This window comes from Onychostoma macrolepis, chromosome 20, assembly GCF_012432095.1.
Source record: "Onychostoma macrolepis isolate SWU-2019 chromosome 20, ASM1243209v1, whole genome shotgun sequence".
Classification (NCBI taxonomy): domain Eukaryota; kingdom Metazoa; phylum Chordata; class Actinopteri; order Cypriniformes; family Cyprinidae; genus Onychostoma; species Onychostoma macrolepis.
In genome coordinates, this window is record NC_081174.1 from 9,290,366 (window position 1) to 9,312,904 (window position 22,539).

A 22,539-nucleotide genomic window follows, 5' to 3' on the forward strand; every position below is an offset into this window, starting at 1 on the left:
TTACGTTCTTTATTCCCCAAACATAATTTGCATAAATGTGAATCTGATCAGAAGTATGTCACTAGCTGACTCTGGTTTTGCTGCTCAATCCACAATCCGAGTAGTGAGGAGATTCATAGTACGGCACAAACCACAAATCTGTCCCCATGGAGGGCCATGAACATGATGGAAGTCTCCACGCTTCGCCTGTAGAGTTCAGTGAACTCATTTGGTCCATTTACAGTGGTAGATTAAATTTAACATCAATATTTGTTTATTAATGTCAAAACTGAATCCAAAAACGGATATGTTGTGAAGTATTTCAGGTCTGTAAACCTGGCCAAAGTTGCCAGACAGAATTAGAATTACAGTACAAATTATAACAAATACATCTATTTCATGCAATTTGCAAGAACAGCTGCATGATACAATAAGATTTCATGGAACAAAGCACATTTGCTGGAGCATCTCATCATAATACATGGCCCAGTTATGAACAGAAAACCAAACCCATGCTGTAAAAAGAAGCAAACACATTCAGGGAAATTAAACACTTATATACAAAAAAAAAAAAAAAAAAAGAGCTTCTTTAGATCACTGGAACAAAATTGATTTTTTTTTTTTTTTTTTTTTAATTGCAATTTCAAACAAGACAAGTTGAACCTGCTTCATTGGTGTTAAATTAAATCAAACTTTAAGTTCAATGCAAGTATGTTTAGCAAGAAGGCAAATCCAATAACGTTTGGCAAATCACCAGCGCTCAAAAGTTGCCACGATGAGAACAAAGTTCTTCCTCTTGACTTTTTTTTTTTTTTTACAAGGTGCCGTTTTTATGTCTACATGCTTGATTTCTCAACGTGGTTTACAAGGCAATCCATTTATTGATGAGTTCCTGCTTTCCAGCAAAGGCAAAAGCTTAATTTTAATTCATCTCCACCTGTTGAAGTGCTCTGAGTTCTTGAGGAATCTTTCATGAGCGTCCAGTCCAGTACCATTTTTGAAACAAACTCAAATCTGGGTCATAATACTTTGCGTGCAACACATCATAAACATTGTCATCTGCCACGGTTGATATACAGTCTATAAAAATATATTTCATCCCTAGAGCTCTCATGCTGTTCAATGCGCTTCCAATACACTTTTTTTTTTTTTCCCTCTCAAATACACGCAATTTAACATTCCACACTTAACGTTACCAAACGTAGTTCCATGTAACACAACTCCATCTGTTGTGTCTTTTTTTGTATTATTGCAATTTATGCCCAGCAGGACCGAAATCTGTCATCTAAATGACATTTCCTATGGAGTTGCATTCAAATCTGAATATGCATACGTAGCAATCTGATGCACATGCTCTTAATACACACATGCACACACACATAAACTCTCACATACGTCCCACAACATAAACACACTCTCTGAGCTGCTGAGCATCTAAATAAACATTTCCTCAGATCACGGAGACTTAATTCTTACGTCAAATAAATAACGGATTCTGTCGTGTGCAAACATATGCAAAGTAACTCATCCGCACGTTCCTCCTAACAGGAAGAGCAGCAGAGCATCATTGTCATACGGATGGGCACGAGTGAACACAAACACGTACAAAAAGCTTCCAGTTTTTTGCAGCATCCTATCCAGAGAACACTAATTGCGTCATGGAATGTTTTTCTCTGGAAAACAAAAAGAAATGTGGAATTAAAAACTCACGTTAGTTCTAAAACTGAACATTTAAACATCTACATTAAACAACTACAGTAGTCAACATTTGAAGTGGATCAAAACCTTTCTTCAAAGTTGTCCTAAAACCAAAACAATACCCATTCTTGTCTTGGGACAACTTTGATGAACTTTTTTGATCCGCTTCAAATGTTGACTACTGTATCCCTTTAAAATTTTGAACTTGACTTGCGTTCTTCTGTGGACACGTACCTCTATGCGTGTGTGTTTTGGGCGGCCCTGTGTATCCTGTGCGTGTTCTGTGGCGATGTAAACTGTCTAGGATGCTTTCGGCCAATCGCAGCACGTCGCTGTGGGTTTTGGGTTGTGACCTCACAGCCTCTAGCTGCTGCAGTCCTCCCTCCTCCAGTAACATGCTGCAGTAGCGCCCCGCTGCATTCATGTAGGCAGTACAGGAAATAAAATTAACAACACAAAGTCTCTGGGCTCAGAAGCGTTGGGTTTATAGTGCTGATCTCACCATTTTTGCTGCAGACGTGCTGCATGGCCCATGCGGCCCACAGCTGGACTCCTGGGGTCTGGAAGCACTCCAGTAAAGGGAAGAAAGGGTTGAATGACCTGGAAAAGACAAACAGATGTACACTAAACACTTTATAATACTATAAATCATTTTCTTTCTACTGCATGAATGGAAAATTAGAAGAGGGGTCTGCACAAGCATTAAACTGAAGCCTGAACCCAACGGGTCTCCTATAAGCAATCCCTTGATGTGACTGAACACCAGTGTCATGTCAAGCGTTCTTGTAAACTAAAACTATTAAGGTAACACTTTAGAATAGGGAACACTTATTCACTATTAACTATGACTTTTCCCTCAATAAATTCCTAATTTGCTGCTAATTAATAGTAAGGTAGTTAAGTTTAGGTATTGGGTAGGATTAGGGATGTAGAATAAGGTCATGTAGAATAAGGCATTAATATGTACTTAATTACTACTAATAAATGGCTAATATTCTAGTAATATGCATGCTAATAAGCAACTAGTTAAGAGACTTTAAAAAAAAAAAAGTGTTACCACTATTAATATATATAATTTTTTTTTGATGGAAATAAAGCTGAAATAAAACATACAGTACATATTAGATGAAAAACTGAAAATTAGAAATGTTGAAACAAAAAAAAAAAAGTTTAATAACAGAAGAATTAAAATAATGGAAAAACTAAAAAATAATAAATAAATAAATAATAAAGGGAAAAGGCACACGTTAATTTTACTTTCTTAAACTGATTTTTTTTAATTAAGAAATGAAAAAAACTGAATAATTAATATGAATTATGTTAATAATTCAAATACAGAAATAATTCAAATATTAATAAAATTACTGTAATAGTATATTAATAATACAAAAATAACACTGCTCAACACAACCCGTACTGTCAATGTTTTAGTTAATTGTAAACTTTGTTGCCATTTTAAAATTTTATTTTTAATATACATTATGCATTTTACATATTTAACAGCATACATTAAATGTTTATTGATAAAAAAATAAATCTGTACTTTAAATTTTATTTAGACATTTTGTACATTTAAGTAAAAATTGTTTCATGTAATAAAATAAATAGTATTAACTTTATTCCTGTTACTTTCCGTTTAAAAAAAAAAAAAAAAAAAATCATAATTCATGTTTATCTTATAAATTTTTTTTCTTTAATAAAAATTAATTTCAAGCCCAAACTCAATACAAGTTTGAGGATTTAAAAGTCCAAATGAACTCATTTTGTTTTTTCCCCCAAATTCTTAATTTTTTAGGGCACTGTTTTAATGGTTTAAATATATTTTGATAATTAAAAGGGTGTTTGATAATTAAAAGGGGTGTCTAATCAATTGAATTCAAAGCTTTAATAATTTATTGACATTTTAACAATAATAGTGCTCTATGAAATGTCTTAAAAATGACCAAAACCAGACCCAACAAACCCCTTTAGTACTCGACACCGTTTTTGCTTCACATTCAGTGAAGCATGTTTCTCATGAAGTAATGTAGGGCTGTCACTAACGACTATTTTTATTTCAATTAATCTATCAACTAATTTATCGATTAATCTAAAAGATTAATTTCACACAATTTTTTTTTTTTTTTTTTACTTAAGAATATTTTATTAAACTATATTTGTGACCTGATCCAGCAAAAGGAGTCACAGTGACCCAAATTTCAAAATTGAATATGATATCCCAGTCAAAGGGTTTTAAAGATATACCCATTTGAATTATGGTCGTCTGCCCTCTTTTTCCAATTGAAAACCTGAGAAATTCGCTTTTAAAGTTTTTGCCCGTATTTTTGTTGATATCTTTCAAAATCCATTGCATTTAAAGGGATAAACTATTTAGTTTACAGTTTAATTTGACCAAAGACATTTGTGTGTGTGTGTATATATATATATATATATATATATATATATATATATATATATATATATATATATATATATATATATATATATATATATATATATATATATATATATATATATATATAAATAAATGCTATTAAACCAGGCTGAAGCTCAAATTATTTTAAAGTATTTATTTGAATAAATATTTTAAAAGGCACTTTTACAAAGATTTACTAAAATCAGAAAGATTGATCAGAGGTGCTACATTTTTGCTTGAGAGAGACGGTGTGTCAGTGTGTGTGCGTGCGTGTGTGTCTGCATCCTTGACTGTCACCTTGCGCATACACGCAGATGTACACACACACAGAGAGAAAGCGTGTGAGAGTGAGTGAGTTTAACGCTTTGGTGACTTTGATCTCTTTTGACAGCGACATTTCTCAAATTAATAAACAGAACTACACACAGTACACTACACTACACAGCATTGAACTATCTTTCTGAGGAGATCTGCTAGCTTGTTTACACAGAGCGCTGCTAGTCTGACAGGAGGATGGCTGGACCAATCGCGTGTCGGTCAGTCGAAACGGGGCTTCCCATTGACAAATGATCAGCGTTTATGTCACTGTTTGTGTACATTTCTAAGCTTTTTGATTGGTTTTATACAACGTTTAACACCATATTTGGAGAGCAGAGATAGTGACGTTTCAAGGGATACCCAGAATATAGGGAAATGCTCAGAAGTGACGAGAGGAGTTGAGAAAAGCAATGTTAATTTCCAGCGAATTTAGTAAAACTTTAAGTCAACTTTAATAGTCATTTAAATACCTTTACTCAGTTATCTGGACTACGGAACTTTGGGAGATTATTTTTGAATGTCTGTTCTTTGAAATTAACTAAAAAAAGAAAAATCGTTTTTTTAATTGTTTTTCCACATTATCGGACCTATTTATCCGGTGAAAATTTCATGTCAACAGCACCTTTAGAAATATATTTACTGGGAAAAATGGTGACGTGTTCAATACTTATTTTACCTGCTGTATAATAGTAATAAGGCAATAATAATTAGTTCAAGTAAAGTATCAAAAGCAAGAAATCATATGGTTTTATTGAACAAAACTGTTAAAATACATATTGTATTATAAACAATAGAGCTAATGTACATTACGCATTATAACAAAGGCCTGCAGGGGGCGCCAACGGCCTGACAATTGTTTTTACACATTACTGTGCGATCTAATCCTGGTTTAATATTGACCAAGAACCATTTAATTCAAATGTCCACTTAATCTTTAATATTTGGCCACTTCTTTAGGACAGGTATTTTGCCGGTTAATCGCCGCGAACAAAATAAAGTCGAGGATTTTTAAAAATCGAATAAAATCGACGAATCGCGACAGCCCTAAAGTAATGTTGTCATTTCTCACCTGTACGCTACCATCTCACATTCCGGCGTTGGCCACTTCAGAATCGCCGAATGCTGTGAGATACAAAATGATTAAAGCATTTACTCAAGACTCAGGTGCAAAAATACCCAAACAATTTATACTTGTGTTTGCGCAAACACGCACCAGTTGCTCCAGCAGCGTGATCCTGAGTGACAGGTCGAGGGTCCACACCTTCTCACCCCGTGAGGTGAGGTGGGCCAAGATGCCTGCGGCAAAATAACTGACCTCCACCTCTGGACTGTGCAGCAGAGAGCGGATGTGATCCAGAAAACTCTGAACCATCAGCTCACCGTGCAACTCCCCCACCTCAGCGATGTTATTCTGAATACAAAGGAAACAAATCACAAAACATTCAGAACTAGACAAGATAGAGAAAGGACAACAACAGCACAGGGGACCACAGCTCCAAAAATACAACTGAATGCAAAGTGAGATAGTCTCATTATACTTTCTAACTAAGGGAAACTATTAGCATAATCCCCCAGCAGCGCTTCCTTTGACACGAGAAGGCGTTTTATCAGTGCTGCCCACAGCTTCAGAATCACTCACCTCAATTCAATTTCACCAGAGCACAACACTGCAATATGTATTTCTCTCTCCAGTGCATAACCAGCACAGAATTATTAGAGGTTTGATAGAAAAATTGCTTATATTTGATGTTACATATGCTTCTAAAGATATTTTATGCATGCCCACACACGTGTTCGAACGTTGAAATCAGTTGTGCTGCTTAATATTTTTTCTTTTTTTGGAAAATGTGATATTTTTTGTTCATAATTCTTTTCAATAGAACAGCATCTTTAAGGAAACATCTGTGTCACTTTTGGTCAATTTATGAATCCTTGCTGAACAAAAGATTATATATACACAATCAAATCAAAAATTATTCAGACACCAGATGTAATTTTTAATATTTTTTTTACTAGTGGGGATAGCAAAATAAAGTAAACTGTGACATATTATACCCAAAAATTCTTCATACAGTGGACTACCAGTAAAATTGATGAAAATCTGGGACTAAAAATTATTCGGACACTTTGACCTGACAGGGCTCTATTTGCGACAATTTTTTGAGTGTGCGAGTAAAAATTTGATGTGGTCGCATTTGTGCGAGTGTATGGTCTGCGCTGCTCCAAAGCGTCTGCTTCATACAGCGCGTGCTGCAGAACCGCGGCACACTGTAGCAGGAGTCAGATTTCACTGATCACGTGAAGAGAGGCGCTTTCAGCGCGATCGCTTTGTGGGTAGAGCCTGGTTTATACTCGCTGTGATGGAGCTGCAACAGAGGATTTGGTTTTCAAACTAAAGTAAAAGACCGCTTCTTAAACCAGAGAAGGTGAACATGTTGGTATTCTTGTAGAACCCCCCGTTACCATATAACTATAATCTATGATAAAAGTTCATCAGCAAAAAAAATTAAAATAATATTAATAGCGACCAAATTATGTGCTCGTGCGACCAACTGAGAAAGTTAGTCGCAAAAGTGCGACCAGTGGGAAGAATGAGTCTATAGAGCCCTGCCTGACCATGTTTTGCTTGAGTGTTTTTTTCTTTAATTGCTAATGCGAACTTTTTACACCACAGACTGAACAAAATTAAGCATTGTTTGGTAATTGGCTGACCTAAATTTGTATTATCTAATTGTGTACTTAAATTTGACAGCTGACAGCTATTTAACCTAATTCATTTGTGAGATAGTCTAACAGAAGGACGGCATTATCGAGATGAATTTGTTCTGACAAATTCATGTATGTGTGTGCAGAGCGGAGTAGATTACTTACAAATTGTAATCCGTTACTGATTCCAGATTACATGACACAAATTGTAGTCAGTAACATAATCTCTTACATTACACATTTTAGGTAATGTAATCAGATTACTTTTAGATTACTTTTGATTTAACTTGTTTATTACATTGATTTAAATAACATTATCTTGTACCATAATGATGTAAAAAAAAAAAATGTAAAGAGTAAGAAAACTTGTTCCATTTATTGTAATTTATAACATGAAGTGCATTAAACATAATATTACATCAAGGTTTCCCAAACTAGGGTTCGTAAAGTTAACTGCAGGGGGGTTGGAGTTTAATGAAAAGCTGACAATTAATTAAATCATAAAAAATGTAAATGAAAATAAATAATTTGAAAACAAACTCCCTTTCGAGGAAAGTCTCTTCACTCGGCGGACATATTTGCAACGCCTCCGGGCAGCTCGTACAAGACCTATCTTAATGAATGGGGGAATCCTGAAATCTCAAAAACTCACAATTAAATTACATATGTCAAATCAGCAACAAAAATCTGAAATTAATTGCCCCATGAATGTTGTTTCTTATGCTCAAATAGCAGTTAAAAAAAAGCTTATTTTTCAGGCTAGATCAGCCAGGTCTAGTCAGGTTTCTATGGGAAATTTGGCTCTTTCATTTAGAAAGTGGTACTATTCCTTCATATTGCGCGATGCGGTTTCTCCCATTCATAAGTATAGAGAGAACCGTCTTTGCATTTCTATAGTCTTTGTTTTAAATAAAACACTTACTAAAAGAGATGAAATATTTATTTACCTGCATGCAATGTGATCATTAATCAACATCAAAGAAACCGTGAGCATGCAAATGTGTTACTTAATTATTTAAATATTTATTTTAAAATCTCAGGGGTACTTAAAGCAAATATATTTGGTGAATAAGGTTTAGATGAAAAAATGCCTGCATTACATGTAACTAAGAAATAACGTGAGTGTGCGCATTTTAATTAGTTATAATTAATAATACATGGTTTAAAAACCTACAGAGTAATAATTCAAATAAAAATGAATGTGTTCAACAGTAGTTGATGCAATGTTGAAACCCTTCTTAAACCTGAAATGATTTTTGTAAATCCAGTGATCAAATGCTGTATCGCCACCTGACTAGTGACTGATCTTTGTGTGAATGTCCACAAAACTGGACTATATATAATCAGTAGGCTATTTTAGAAAGGAAAATTTAAAAGATGAAAAATGAATTATGAATAATTTATTGCTATTCTGTGAATATGTAATCAGGTAATCCATAAAAAAGTAACTGTAGTCTGATTACGAGTATCTTAAAATGTAACTTACTTTTACAAGTACTTAATTTTTGGAATCTGATTACGTAACAGATTAAATGTAATCAGTTACTACCCAGCTCTGTTTGTGTGTGTGTGCTAATTTAAAACGAATTAAAATAACTTATTTTAAGGTTTAAATCCGTTTTTGAATCCCACATTTCCAGAGTGAACCTTTGACCCCCACTGTATACATTGTTTCTTACCAGTAAACCCAGGACCTTCTGTTGAATGGATGACTCTGACGGAAAGGACTGGAAAAAGAGACATTTTGAAATGAAAATTATGAACAAATTACAGTTGCGTTCTTCCAAAAATTCCATAAAAAGGTTTGAAGTGTTTACCTCGAGTACTTTGATGAAGAGCTCTAGTCCCTGGTTCTCTATGAAGTGTCTGCAGGTGGTAGGAGATTCATCTGTGAGGTTCCACAGAGCGCTGAGTGTGAACTTCAACGTGGCATCCACGATACCCTGACACGTTTTCTGCCGCACAATGTGCAGGAGTTGCTATGATGTGAAGAATGTGAGAAAGATAATTATCCACTATTCCTCCCATTCAAGTGTTACAAATGTTAAATTTGAGAGGAAAAAAAACAACTTACCTTTACAATAAAAAGCTCAGCTCCTAATTGTGCAGTTTGCTCAGTGGACAACTATTAAACACACAAAAGAATCAAGTTAGATCATGGAGAAAAAAAAAAAAAAATACTATGGAAGTCAATGGCTAACGTCAACTGTTTGGTTACGGACATTCCAAAATATCATTCAAAATATCTTCTTGTGTGTTTAACAAAAGAAAGAAACTCTTACTCACCCCTCAAGTTGTTCCAGACTTGTATAACTTTCTTTCTTTTAGTTTGGAACAACTTGAGGGTGAGTAAATCATGACAGAATTTATATTTGGGTGAACTATCCCTTTAATTGTGGTCTGCTGTGATGTCATATTCGTGTTGCATTGTGGTATATGGAGCTGTGTGAGGTGTACATATGAATAATCAGCTCATTCCCTCAGTCAAACCTGATGGGTCAAGGGTCTGTCCATATAAACTTCCCTTATCCGCTTGACGAAGTGGAGCGCAATTCAAAATGACGGCTGGATTATCCCCAAGGGGAAGTGTTTAGGGAAGCTTGCAAGCGTGTGTCCAAAACAGCAAGTTTTTTTTTTTACATAAATTTTAATGTGTTTGCTGAAGAGAGATGCTCATCTGCCATTTTGGAAGGAGTAAAATTTACATGTGTCTTTAAAAACCGGTTTCATTTACTCTTGTCCAGTTGCACCTGGAGTGTGTCTCAAAGCACCTCCTGAAGTGGTTGGTGAGATCCGTTGTGAATGTGTTTCAGAGGGCATTAAAACTATCTAAATTTATTAAATATTAGCCCATTTCACACATACAGTCTTTACTCGTAAATTACCAGTAAAAGATCATGTGTGAACAGGACCTTTTTAAAAATACAGGTAAATAATTTCTGGTAATTTACCAGAAAGGGAAGTTGTAACTATACCAGTATGATGCTGTGTAAACACAGAGAGATGATTACCGGTATAAGCACGTACAAAGGCAGAACACGCTGACGAATGAAGTCTGCTTTGGGCCAATCATGAAGTTCTTATGGAGATGACGTGATTACTCTGAGCTGTTTACAGTAAGCTCTGCTGCTTTTTATTAGGTTTTCTATGTAAATATGCACTAGATGGACATCTTTGACCACTGCGCCACATCTCGTATTATTCATATTATCATATGAATAAGCGAAGATTAATGACCAATTTGAAAATGCCGTGCGACTGCCACTAGGGGGCGACAGTTATTTTAGGGGACTTTCCACCATGTAAATTAAACATCTGATATGTTTTGCATGTGATTGTGTCGTTTCACACAGCTATTTCGCATTCAGACAAAGCTCGCCTCTGTACCTTTAAAGCTTCTATATGCAAGTGTGCCCATTGATGATTGGCTAACCTCTCTGCATGCGAAAATGAGCATCAAGAGTAATAAAAAGCCATTGATATTAGGGATGTCCCAAGCCGATCAAGCATTTTTTTAACTGATCGTTATCGGCTCTCCTCAGCCCGATCCTTATTTTATGTCAGCTGTAATGCTGGTGTCGTGCAGTAGGTGGCAGTATTCACCTTCCATTAGATTTAAAATAAGACGCTCAAATGTGCGTGTTCAGCTGCCATTAAAATCAAAGGAAGAAGACATGCGTGACGCGCAAGAACCAGTGAGGTCTGTTCTAGCGTAATCACATGCGTTTGAGCTTCCGCGTTCAGTGTTTTTAATGCATACTTTTGTAACGATCACTCATTCATTTACAGTTTACTTAATCTGCCGCCAGACTATCTGAGACTTCGGTGCCATAACGCATTGCTATGGGTTCCATCTTGCTTTGTATTTGACTGACATTCTGACACTGCGAGCTTCATGCTTTCTAACCATATCTCCACTATTAGCTATTTATGTTGCAATTTTTCTGATTTTTGTATATATAAAATACAAGAAGTTTACATCAGTAATCCTATTTTCTACCAATGTCGACACAGACACACACACACACACACACATTATTTTACTCTCTGCACAACTCTGTATACACTGGATTGATTAAAAAAAAAAAAACAACTTTAATGTATTTGAGTTGTGCATCAAACACGAGGAATATACAAGTATCGGCAGATACTCAATATTCAACGTCTCGGATCGGGGGCCCAAAAAACCTAATTGGGACATCCCTAATTGATATATAAATGTAGATTATATGTTGATAGACTCAAGGTGCCTCCCAAATCGCATACTTGTGTACTATTCCAAGATGTTTTGTAGTATAAACAGTGCAAGTAGTGCGTTCAGACTGAAAACTCCAAAAAGAAAAAGTGCACTTTATATACTCGGATGATGCACTTAAATAACCGAAAAAAACTAAGTGTGGAATGTTGGACATTTCATGCACTCAACTGTCACAGATTTAGTTACGTTGCGAAGGGGAGGGGCTATCAGACTCTGATTATTAATGACAAAATAACCTTATCAAATTCATACACTACATGGTCAAGTGCATAGTGTGTAAGTACATAGTGTATAGTGTAGGGGTCGACCGATATGTGTTTTTCAGGGCCGATGCCGATACCGATTATTACAGACCAAGTGGACCGATAACCGATATTTTATGTCTAATGTAAAAATGAAAATTAATGTCAAAATTAAGAATAACAAGGGCTCTGACAAAAACTGCCTTCCCTGGTGTTGATTGCACTTCTTACTCTTGTCATCCTCCATGCATCCATCTACAATAAGGGTAATATAAAGAGAGAGTTAAAAGTGGGGCCACTGCATGCTTCATGATTAAGCCTATGAATACTGTACTACAGCTAAACAGTTTGGGGAAATGTAAGTATTTGGCTTCAATAATTTACATGTTAGAAATGTATGTGGAATAGCATAACCTCTCATAATTATAATATAAAAGTGTAAATAATTTAATTGTCTTCATAGCTCCATTGTAGAAGTTGTGAAGACTGCAACTATTTTAATTAAACTATAACACTAATAGCCTGTTATAGACACACTTGGTTCAATAGCCTATTGAAATGTCACAATTTATGTCGTCATAATCTTGGCCTGTGTGACAGTATCTTAATCTTGGCCTATGTGACAGTAATTTCGATTACTTTTAATTTACAGTGCAGTGCAAATGAAGCCATAAAACATTAATTTCAGTTATCTTTTAATCAAATGAGAGTTAAACTAAATTTTTTGGCAAACAAATGGGTTTACCATTAAAATTAAAACATGGAATAAATAACGTATTGTGTGATTATTCTTTTAAACAAAAGTTGTTGTTGTAGTAGTAGTAGTACTAGATAAACCGAACTTTTATTTTGACGGGTTGCCATGAGGACCTCTTAAGTTTCTGTATAGCCTATGTGTGTGATATGACGATCGTTTTACTCAAATGAAACGGTCAAATGCTCATGAAGCAACTCTCAGAGCAGTTCTGGGGATGTTGGTCATGTATTTATGTCCTCATTTAGTGAGACGGCAGATGCTGAAAACACCGCGAGCATCGCGCACTTCAGTGTGTGTGTGTGTGTGTATAATCAAAACCGCGTGTCTGTGCCATTCACATATACAGAGACAGCAGAACATACAGAATTCATATTTAAATAAGTCTTTTTGCAGCTTAATATTTTCAGATACTAGTCCATAGCGCGAGTCGATTTAAGTGTACTGACCTACTTTTGATTAGTTCATCCAAACTTTGACGAAGTCTGTGACTCCACGTTATACAGTAAATTCCCTTTATACGACTGGATTCCGCGATTCCGTCTGCGTTTTCCCCATCGCGGAAACCATAAATAGATAATATTGAGGTGTTTTGCAACTTCAGTGTAGTGGATTGTGATTCATTGCAACTTGAGCAACGTCTGCTGCTGCCTTTGAGAGACAACTGATGCGTGATGATCACTGAAACTGTAGCAAGCGCTTTCAGTGAGAGTGCCTTAGTCTTCCACATTGATTGGTCTGACTCGTGACTCCCAACAAATCAGATTCGCGGTGGGCGGAGACTGGTCGAGGCCACAGAGTGGTGAGTTCTGACAGGCTGCATCAGAGCCAAATAGCGCGTTTCAAAATTACATAATTTTATCGGCACATCGGTTTTAAAAATGACCGATACCGATAATCATAAAAATGCTTAATATCGGCACCGATAATCGGTCGACCCCTAGCATAGTGTGTCATTTGGGATGCAGTTTCAGGGTTGTGATGAAGTCATTTTCTAAATAAGCCTTTTTCGCAGATGGTTTTCAATGAATGGGAAGGGAGCTTTATGTTATGAACATTAAAGAAACTTGAGAAGCCTGTCTCAGTTCTGTCACACTGCATTCCACGATGCATCGCTGTGACAGAATGTTCTGAATCTTTGGTGGGAGCCTCCCAACTTATGTTTCCTCTCTGCGTTAAACCTGTACTCAGCCACAGACTGCAGCTGCTCACCTTGGCAGCGAGGATGGAGATGATAGCTACGGCCATCCTCTGCATGTTCTGATCCTCGTGGTTACACAGCCACTGCATGACCAGCTTGGCAGCTTCGAACCTGAACAAACAAACATCATGATTGATTCACATAAAGCAGTGACATCTAAATCTGTCAACAAGACAACACACTATCGGTTTGAACAAAGCATTTATCTGAATCTTTTCATCTAAAATGTTATGCTTGAGTCATGAGTAGGTGTATCTAAATTGTTTACTTATGCATTTACAAAACAGAACTGTTTTTCTACATTGATTAGCTGACACACTTTCCAAGGGTGATAATCATCTGTAATCAGAGTTTAAAGTACACATACTCCACATTACTTTGCACATACTTTTTTAATAATACTTATATTCAGCAAGGATGCATTAAATAGATCAAAAGAGACTATAATTAAACTTAACTATTCATTACCAAAAACAAACAAACAAACAAACAAAAACTGTGTATTAAAATGATTTCTGAAGGATCATGTGACACTGAAGACTGGAGTAATGATGCTGAAAATTCAGCTTTGCATCACAGGAATAAGTTACATTTTGAAGTAAAAATATTTCACAATATTACCGTTTTTACTGTATTGTTACGGTTTGAATAAAATAAATTCAGTCTTGGTGAGCAAAAAAAACTTAACCTCTAACATTTGAAGAGTAGTTTCATAAAGCAACAATCAAATACAAGAAAAGAACAACAGATTATTATTGATCATGCAAAACAGATGAAAATAACATGCATATTTCGATTTCTTTCTTTAAAATGACTTTATTACCTGAGCATTATTAGCAGCTTGACAAAAACTAAATAGAGTGATTTATTATTGCAACATTTTTAAGTAGAAATGAAAAGTGTTACCTGTTGAAGGGAACCTCCTGCAAGATTCGATCACTGCATAGAGAGAGCAGGCAGTTCTTCTGCAGCTGGAAAAAAAAAAATTATTGTAAAATCTTTTCCTCATTCTTAAAATGATGTATCATCATGGGGAACTGAAGGATTGTGTAAATTGAACATGTTGAATTTTCTCAGGAAGAACAAATGCTTATTGTGTGAAAAGTGTACTTCCTGATAACATAATACATTCATCTTATCATACAATCTAATTTATTAATCCACTGAGGCAAACAATATTGAAATATTCATAATATACTAGAGATGATTTTGCTTGCAACGTAAAAGCACCATAGTAAATATTGCAGTGATTTTAATGCATTTCCAGTTTATCCATTTTTACCAGTTTATCTATCCATTTTTCCTAAATGCCATTATACTAGTTCAATGTTAAGATGCTTAACTTTAGTGAAAAGAGCATTTGAGTCAGTGTTATTTTAGTATTATTTATATAATAATATTTTGAATTAGCATTCATTTGTATATTTTCAGGTTTCATTTAAGTTATTTGTTTTACATTTCAGTTTTAGTAATTTTAGTATTCAATTTAAACTTGATTTAGTTTCATATCAAATGTTTACTTGACCGAAAATGTTTTTTAATAATATATACATTTTTAATTTTATAGTAATTGTTTTATTTAACGATAGCACTGGTTTGAATAGGTAAGGTTGATTTCTTCCCCTGTGCAAACTGTCCATTTTAATAAATGAATTCAGTACTAAAACAATTCAAAATGAGCTCTATTTTTTTTTTAATAAAAATAATATATATATAGTATAAAATACAAAAACTGCTCTTTATAATAAAACATCAATACATTCATGCATAGTAAAATAAATTAGCAAATGTTATTCTTGTGTTCATTTAGTGAAACATGTTTTGCTTATTATAAACTAGAATTACAGCATATAATGTTTTGCATTAAACATTTAATGTATTTGGCAACAAAATTAGAGCAATGATAATTTTTTTTTTTTTGTTGAGAGTAAATAATACTTTAAATATTGTCAGCTCTAATTTTATTTCAGCCGTGATAGGCTTTCTGCACCACAGTTTTTACCTGATGTTTTAGTCTTGTATTTACGTACCTGCTGGTGGTTTGGGAAGGTCTTCATGGCTTCGAGTAGCAGCTGAGTGATGTTCCCCAGGAGTTGTACAGGGATTCCAAAGGCCAGTTCCTGTTTGGTGAGGTTGAACACACAGGCACTGGCTGCCAGCTGCACGTTCAGCGTGGCCGGATGATTCTTCATCCCCAATGCTACCAACTGCAGATGGAGAGAGCAGGAACATGAGTGTCGATATGGAGAAAAGCAGTGATCTTTGCGAGTATGCGTACCTTCAAGATGTCAGGTCTTGGTTTCTCGATGGCATGAGTGAGGCTGAAAAGATGGAAGAGAGCTTCTCTGACAAACCCCTCTCTCTCACTGTATCTTCTCAATGCCTCACAGATCTGAGTCTCATTGGCCTCTCCAGTCACCTGCAAAAACAGAACAAAAAAAAAAAAAAAATCACAATCTTAAAAATCACCTACTACATCTAAAAATAAGAAACACGTAATCAGGATAGTTTTTCAAAACATCTTGCTGTTGTGTCTGAGCACCTACCTTTAAGCTGCCCTCTCCAGACAGGAAGTCAGAGAATCCGGCATCGGTGGCCAGCAGACCAACGAAGGTCATGCCTGGTCTCGCCTCCACGAAAGCCCTGACCGCTGCATCGGTCACCTGCTTACGGCCAGACACGTCCAGAGACACCAGCTGGGGCAGGATGCCAGGAGTCTCCAGCAGCTGCCGCGCAACGTCGGATGTGAACTGCTTATCGTCTGAGATATCCAGGTGCTGTAAACCCTCCAGCTGGACAAACAGAACAATAATGTGCATACAATTACATATCATCATGCAAAAGCATAATGATGAACTTTCTGGCTAGAGAGACAAATTTCTTAAGTCAAAAAATAAATTTTGAGCTATTTACTCTAAAATAGATTTTAAATGCAATTTATTATTAAAATTTCTTTATTAAAATTCACTTTTTGGGGGGGTATTAAGTCAAATATCAGGTTGATACAACTGTCCCGATATCTATCTTAAACTGCTTCATTGCTTATTAATATGAATTAAATAATTAAATTAAGAAATAATTAAAAGCTTTATTGTTTAATCACTGAATATTAAGACAAATTAGTATTGTAATTTTACAGTTATACTTTTATATTACTATAATATTGATATAAAATGATAGACCACAAAATATTAAAACTAATTTAAAAAAAATTCAAGGTAAATATTTCCGCTTTATTAATTATTTTATTTTCTATTCAAAGGCACTCCCCTACAACAACACCTAAACTGTTCTAGTATGATTTCCAAATTTAGCTGTTCAAGCCATCTGGGGAAAATGTGTGGATTTTTTTTTTTTTCATACAGCAGTATCTATTGCTATAAAAACAATTAAATAAAAACATTCTAAGCCTTCAGACCCTTTTGACTGTATCAAGGTCAGTAAAATCACTGAAAATATTAGATCATTTGACATATTTATGAACGATAAGTGTAGGTCAGGTTGTAAAATGTCCCTAAAAACTTCATTATATTAATAAATTAATTCATATTTGTAAAAAAAAATCATCATGAATTATTAATGTATTATATGTATAATATACTAGTGATGATTTTGCTTGTGATATAAAAACAACAAATATTGTAGTGATTTTAATCTGTTTTTCCTAAATGCCTTTAGACTAGCATCATGTTAAGATGCTTAACTTCAGTAGTAAAAAGAGCGTTTGAGTCTTATTTTAATATTATTTATATATATATTAATATTTTGCATTAGCATTAATTTGTGTATTTTCAGGTTTAATTTTAAATTTAATTCAAGTTTGTCCCTAAAAACCTCCATGATATTAATAAATTAATAATTAATGATATTTGTAAAAAAAAACAAAAAACATTTACTTAAAAATATATTTAAAGATACAAGAAAAATATATAATCTTGATTTGACAGTTACCTCACGTGACATTTTTAGAGACATTAAATTATACATGCTTTTGTTTCTTGAAAGATACAACAATAACCTCAGTGACCTCAGCATTAAAACGCATGGAGAGCTGACCTGACTGAGCACGGCTAGCAGTTGAGCGGTGGTCATCTCCAGCCTCTTGAGCTGGTGCATGGTGAGGTAGCGCAGCCTGCTCCTCAAGCCCAGGAGCGGAGTCAGGTTCGTCACTGAGGTGTTGGAGATATCCAAACTCTCCAGGCGAGGCAGCGCGCACACGTCCACCAAACCTGAGTCGTAGAAGTCCACGCTGGACACGCTGAGCGCACGCAGCCCCTGCATGGCACTGAAACAACGACGACTGGGCTCCTCCAGAGAAGACATGGTCAGGCCATTCAGGACGAGCCGCTGCAGACTCTCCTGCAAGGTTTTATTGGATGATAAACCTCGAAAGATGTCGGCAATGGTGAGGTCGGCGTTGACCCGTGAAGCGTCTAGCTCCACAAGGCGGTGCGGGCAGAGGGCACGGTGGAAGGCCTCGGCGGAGATGCGCGCGGTGCGGATGCAGGCGTGACGCAAGCGGAACTGCTGACAGTTTCGGAAGATTCCCACCGTGCTGTCATTCAACAGGCCTGTAAGAGAAGCATTATGGTCAATGTTTTTAGTGCAGATTCATTAATTTCGTCTGAGCCGACATGCAGCATAGTTTCATTTCCAGCTTGAGGTCCTTTGCAGATCCTGTTCCCCTCTCAGCTCTGTACTGATCTATCCAATAGCCATAAAAAGGCCAAAAATATAACTTTATAAAGAAATTAAAAAACATGTTAGTTTCATTTCATTAAACTCACTATGATAGGGCCCCGTTTACACTGAAATTGTACACCGTTTTACACTCTTGCTAATATGTTCTTTTCCATAAAATGAAAATGAATTGGGACGATCAAAATTTGAGTTTGTGAATAAATGTTACTGTGAACTAAAACTAAACTAAACTTAAAAAAAAAAAATTCATAATGCAAAATAGAGCTAATACAAAATAAGACATAAATATTAGAAAAACTAGAGAATTGGCAACTAAGTGAAATAAGTTCAAGTACTAAGCTTAAATAAATATAAATATAAATATATATATATATATATATATATATATATATATATATATATATATATATATATATATAAATAAAAGTTTTATAGGTTCAAAAATAATAATAACAAAACAAAACAAAAATAAATAGACTGGAAAATATATAAAAGCTAATTCAATATATGAATAAATAACATTAATTTATAAATAATACTGATTTGGTATTGGTACTGTAAATGGTACTTCAATTAAAAGTATTAATATATATATTAATATATAATTTAATAGAATCATTACACTGAATTGGAACCGAAATTATTCAGTTTCTTTTTCATTCAGGTCTGTTCCTTATACAAAAAGTTATATGGCTAATAACTATGAACAACTGTTATGCTGTTTATTCTACTTTTTCCAAGGATGAGGGTGAATAAATTTCGGTGTAACTTTAATATTTGGTGAACTATTCCTTCGAGATTGTATTTTGTTTTACTGATAAACATTTAAAATGATTCTTCTGTCATCAATTACTCATCCTCAGGACCAAACCTATACGACTTTTTCTTCCAAGGAACATAAAAAAAAATATTTAGAGAAATGTCTCTGCTTGTATAAAAAAAAAAAATTCTTAAAATATCTTCTTTTGTGTTCCACAGAAGTAAGTCATGCAAGTTTGGATTGATCGAGTCTTTTTAGATGGACTATCCCTTTTGAATACTACACAGAACACACAATCATTGTTCCATGTGCAGGAATGTCATCCTAAGTTTGTGCAGCCTTCCTCAAAACACAGGACGCCTCGTACTCACCCTCAGTGGCCATCTTGCAGAGCAGTTGGTCGGCCAGCTCCTGCGGGAAGACCAGCGGCTCACGGAAAGAGAGCGAGCCGTCATCAGGCATCTCACAGAAGAGCTCCAGCCTGGAGCTCACCAGAGTCATGCACAGATCGGTCAAAGACGGCGGGGAAGCCTCGTCCTACAACAACAACATCAAATCAGACACGCCCTCATGATCTCAACGCTCATACATCTTTCTTTTCCTAGGTTTGAGAAGTTTTCTTTCATTACACTGCCTATAGGAAATAAATCCTTTGATGTATTATATTGGAAGTAATGACTAAGGGGTAGCGGTGGTTTTATTTTCACTGGAAGCTGAGTGGAAAACCAGTCTCTTAACTGGATAATAGATCTTTTTATATCAACTAGTCTCAGGGTCCGGGGACCCACAGGGAAGTGCTATGGACGGGAGTATGTGGAAAATTTAAATTAAATAACTACGGTGCCTTGCATATATATAGTGGTTACGATTTAAGAATTAGTTCCCACAACTTATAAATTTGTCCTTTCATTTTAGTTTAATCCTGACCACATTGTACTAATTTGTTACCTCATTTTAATTAAATCAAAACCACAGGGAACAAATTAGTACAACATAGCCATGATTTACTAAAATGAAGGAAAAATTTCTTAATTTGTGGCCATGAAATTACTAAATTACTAATTTGTGGCCATTCCCTCACTAAAATGAGGGAATGGAATAAAAAGAGGGAACAATATTTTTTAATTCAGTGTTGCAAAATACAGTATGCAAGTATTTCTTAATGCTATTCTCATTTCGCTATTTTATTTTGGCTAATAATAAGATCTTTTATAGTTATTATATTTGAGACAGCAAGAGACATTTCTTTAAAAGTTACATATTTATTAATAATATATAAATATATTATTTATTAATAATATATAAATATAATATAATATAATATATATATATATATATATATATATATATATATATATATATATATAGTATTTTAAGTACATTTTATACCCATAAATACTATTTTATACTTTTCGGAGATCTGAAAATAAGCATATTTGGTCGTGAACCATATTATGTAATGTAGTATAGCATTGAGAATAGCATACTACTTTTAATATATCTGACACAAAGATGATGATTTTCCGATAAATATATTTTGTACACGTTATGTGCAGGACGCCGTAAATAACAGAATAATAATTAAAAAAATATATATTTAAATAAAAGTTAGATTTTAAGTAAAATAAGTAAACAAAAAATAGATTTAAATAAATGTAACAGTACAATATTACAGCAAGTTGAAGAAAAAAAAGAAAAAGAAAAAAAAAAACAATGTAACTGTTGTAAAGTTACTAAAAGTTTTCCAAATATTTCAAATTGGTATAGTATACATTATACAGTATAGTACATATTGTCAGCTACATATTTTCACTTTCATTCCTATTAGGATAAGGGTCCCTCGCATGAGGAGGATCATGTTTTGTGGGCCGTGGGATCGAACAAATACTGAAACCCCTTAATTTAGTCTACAATTTGACAGCTGGAGAAAGTGTTGGTGTTTTGCTCAAGGAACAAAATGGTGCTTTAAACCTTTAACGTTATATGGTATAAAGAGCTTATAACCATCTAGTAACCTTGTGATTAGCACAGTTATGAAGAACTGAGAAAACATCGTAGAAGGATCTAGACAGTCAGTCATCCCAAGTGCAGCACATTTTATGACCACAAACCTCAGAGTTGAACAAACAGCTTGATATACAGCACTTTAACATCTGAGGAACGGTATGAATCATCTGGCGAACTGCACACAGTAGTGTGACATCTAAAGCCTTACCATGGTCTCGAAGAGATGGATCATAACGGCCTCAAAACGAAAGAAAGGCTCGTGTTCTGCGGATAACGGCAGGTGGGGTGAGGTGTAGATCAAATACAATCCGACTGAAATGCTCTTAGCTTCTTAGCCCGTTAGCCGTCAAACATCTGTCTTCAAACATTTGCAGATCCTACTAGTCGGTGTTTAAAAGAACACATAAATCCACTGTAACCTTTGTTCCTCGTTAGCATTGTTGTTTAGAGGATTTCTTCTACCGGACAGTTGGTACGTGTTCCGGTCTTTACGTGCTGTCAGGCATTTTGACGGGTTTTTATATCGGGAGGAAACGGCAGCGACGTCTTGACAAGTAAACAAGGTCGTCACACGGGAAACGGATCTGCATCAGAGGGGGCGGGGCTGTGGGCGGGCCTTCAGAAGAGCCGCTATACAGTTTAGTTTCTTAAATTAGGATGCATTTTTGTAAGTACATTTTATATCCATAAATGTTATTTCATACTTTATAAAGTTCTAAAAATCTAAATATACACACATTTACGAATATAAAACTCGCTCATTTTAATATTTCTGACATATTCAGCCAAAGTAAGATAATTGGGAAAGACCTAAGAAAGATATGTGTTACATTGCATTAGTACAAAAATATAAAATAGTTTGGAGTAAATATATAACAGTATTTGTAAATAAAGTGCTACTAATAATACACTTAGAAATAAGTCAGGTACATATTTGTTTGACCACAAAGGCCATAAAGTTTTCGTAATTTTTTTAGAAATATTTCTATTCAGGTTTTAAGTTTTTCTATTTATAAGGTTTCGAATTTCTAAGTTTTATTTACATTTCTATATGTTTTCTATAACTCGGTATTGCAAAGTTCAGTATGTAAAGGTTTTATTTTTTTATGCTATTCACATTGTAAATGTAGTATTATTTTGTTAAAATAATTAGGTCTTAGATCATTTGTGATCTTATGATATTTAAGACAGCAGAAATAGACATTTCATTATAAATGACATTTTATTTATTCATAATTTCATTTAAATGTATTATTTGTACACATAAATGCTATTTTATGCTTTATGGAAATTTAAAATGTGGTTGTGAACTATATAATAAATTTTGTTAATTCATCCCAAACAACTTACATACAATTGTATCAACAAGTACAGAAAAAAAATGCATTTATGTATGAAAAGTTGCCAAGTATAATAAAAAGATGAACAAAGTAGCCTACTGTATTTATACATATTCTGACAATTATGAGAGATAGGTACATAACTCGATCCAAAAAGCT

General features: G+C 34.6%; 1 protein-coding gene across 1 annotated transcript; it reads right to left on the reverse strand.

Moving 5' to 3' along the window:
* Positions 1-40: 40 nt before the first annotated feature.
* Positions 41-21,614, reverse strand: zyg11 (zyg-11 family member, cell cycle regulator). Its single transcript, XM_058755569.1, has 16 exons — positions 21,249-21,614; positions 19,405-19,570; positions 17,629-18,143; positions 16,119-16,364; positions 15,851-15,991; positions 15,603-15,779; positions 14,479-14,543; positions 13,584-13,683; positions 9,192-9,242; positions 8,935-9,096; positions 8,797-8,844; positions 5,625-5,822; positions 5,481-5,533; positions 2,180-2,277; positions 1,912-2,091; positions 41-1,652 (listed from the first exon to the last, which is right to left on the reverse strand). The coding sequence occupies exons 1-16, from the start codon at positions 21,270-21,272 to the stop codon at positions 1,636-1,638; spliced, it is 2,241 nt and encodes a 746-aa protein (XP_058611552.1). The 5' UTR covers positions 21,273-21,614; the 3' UTR covers positions 41-1,635.
* Between the last annotated feature and the right edge of the window lie 925 nt (positions 21,615-22,539).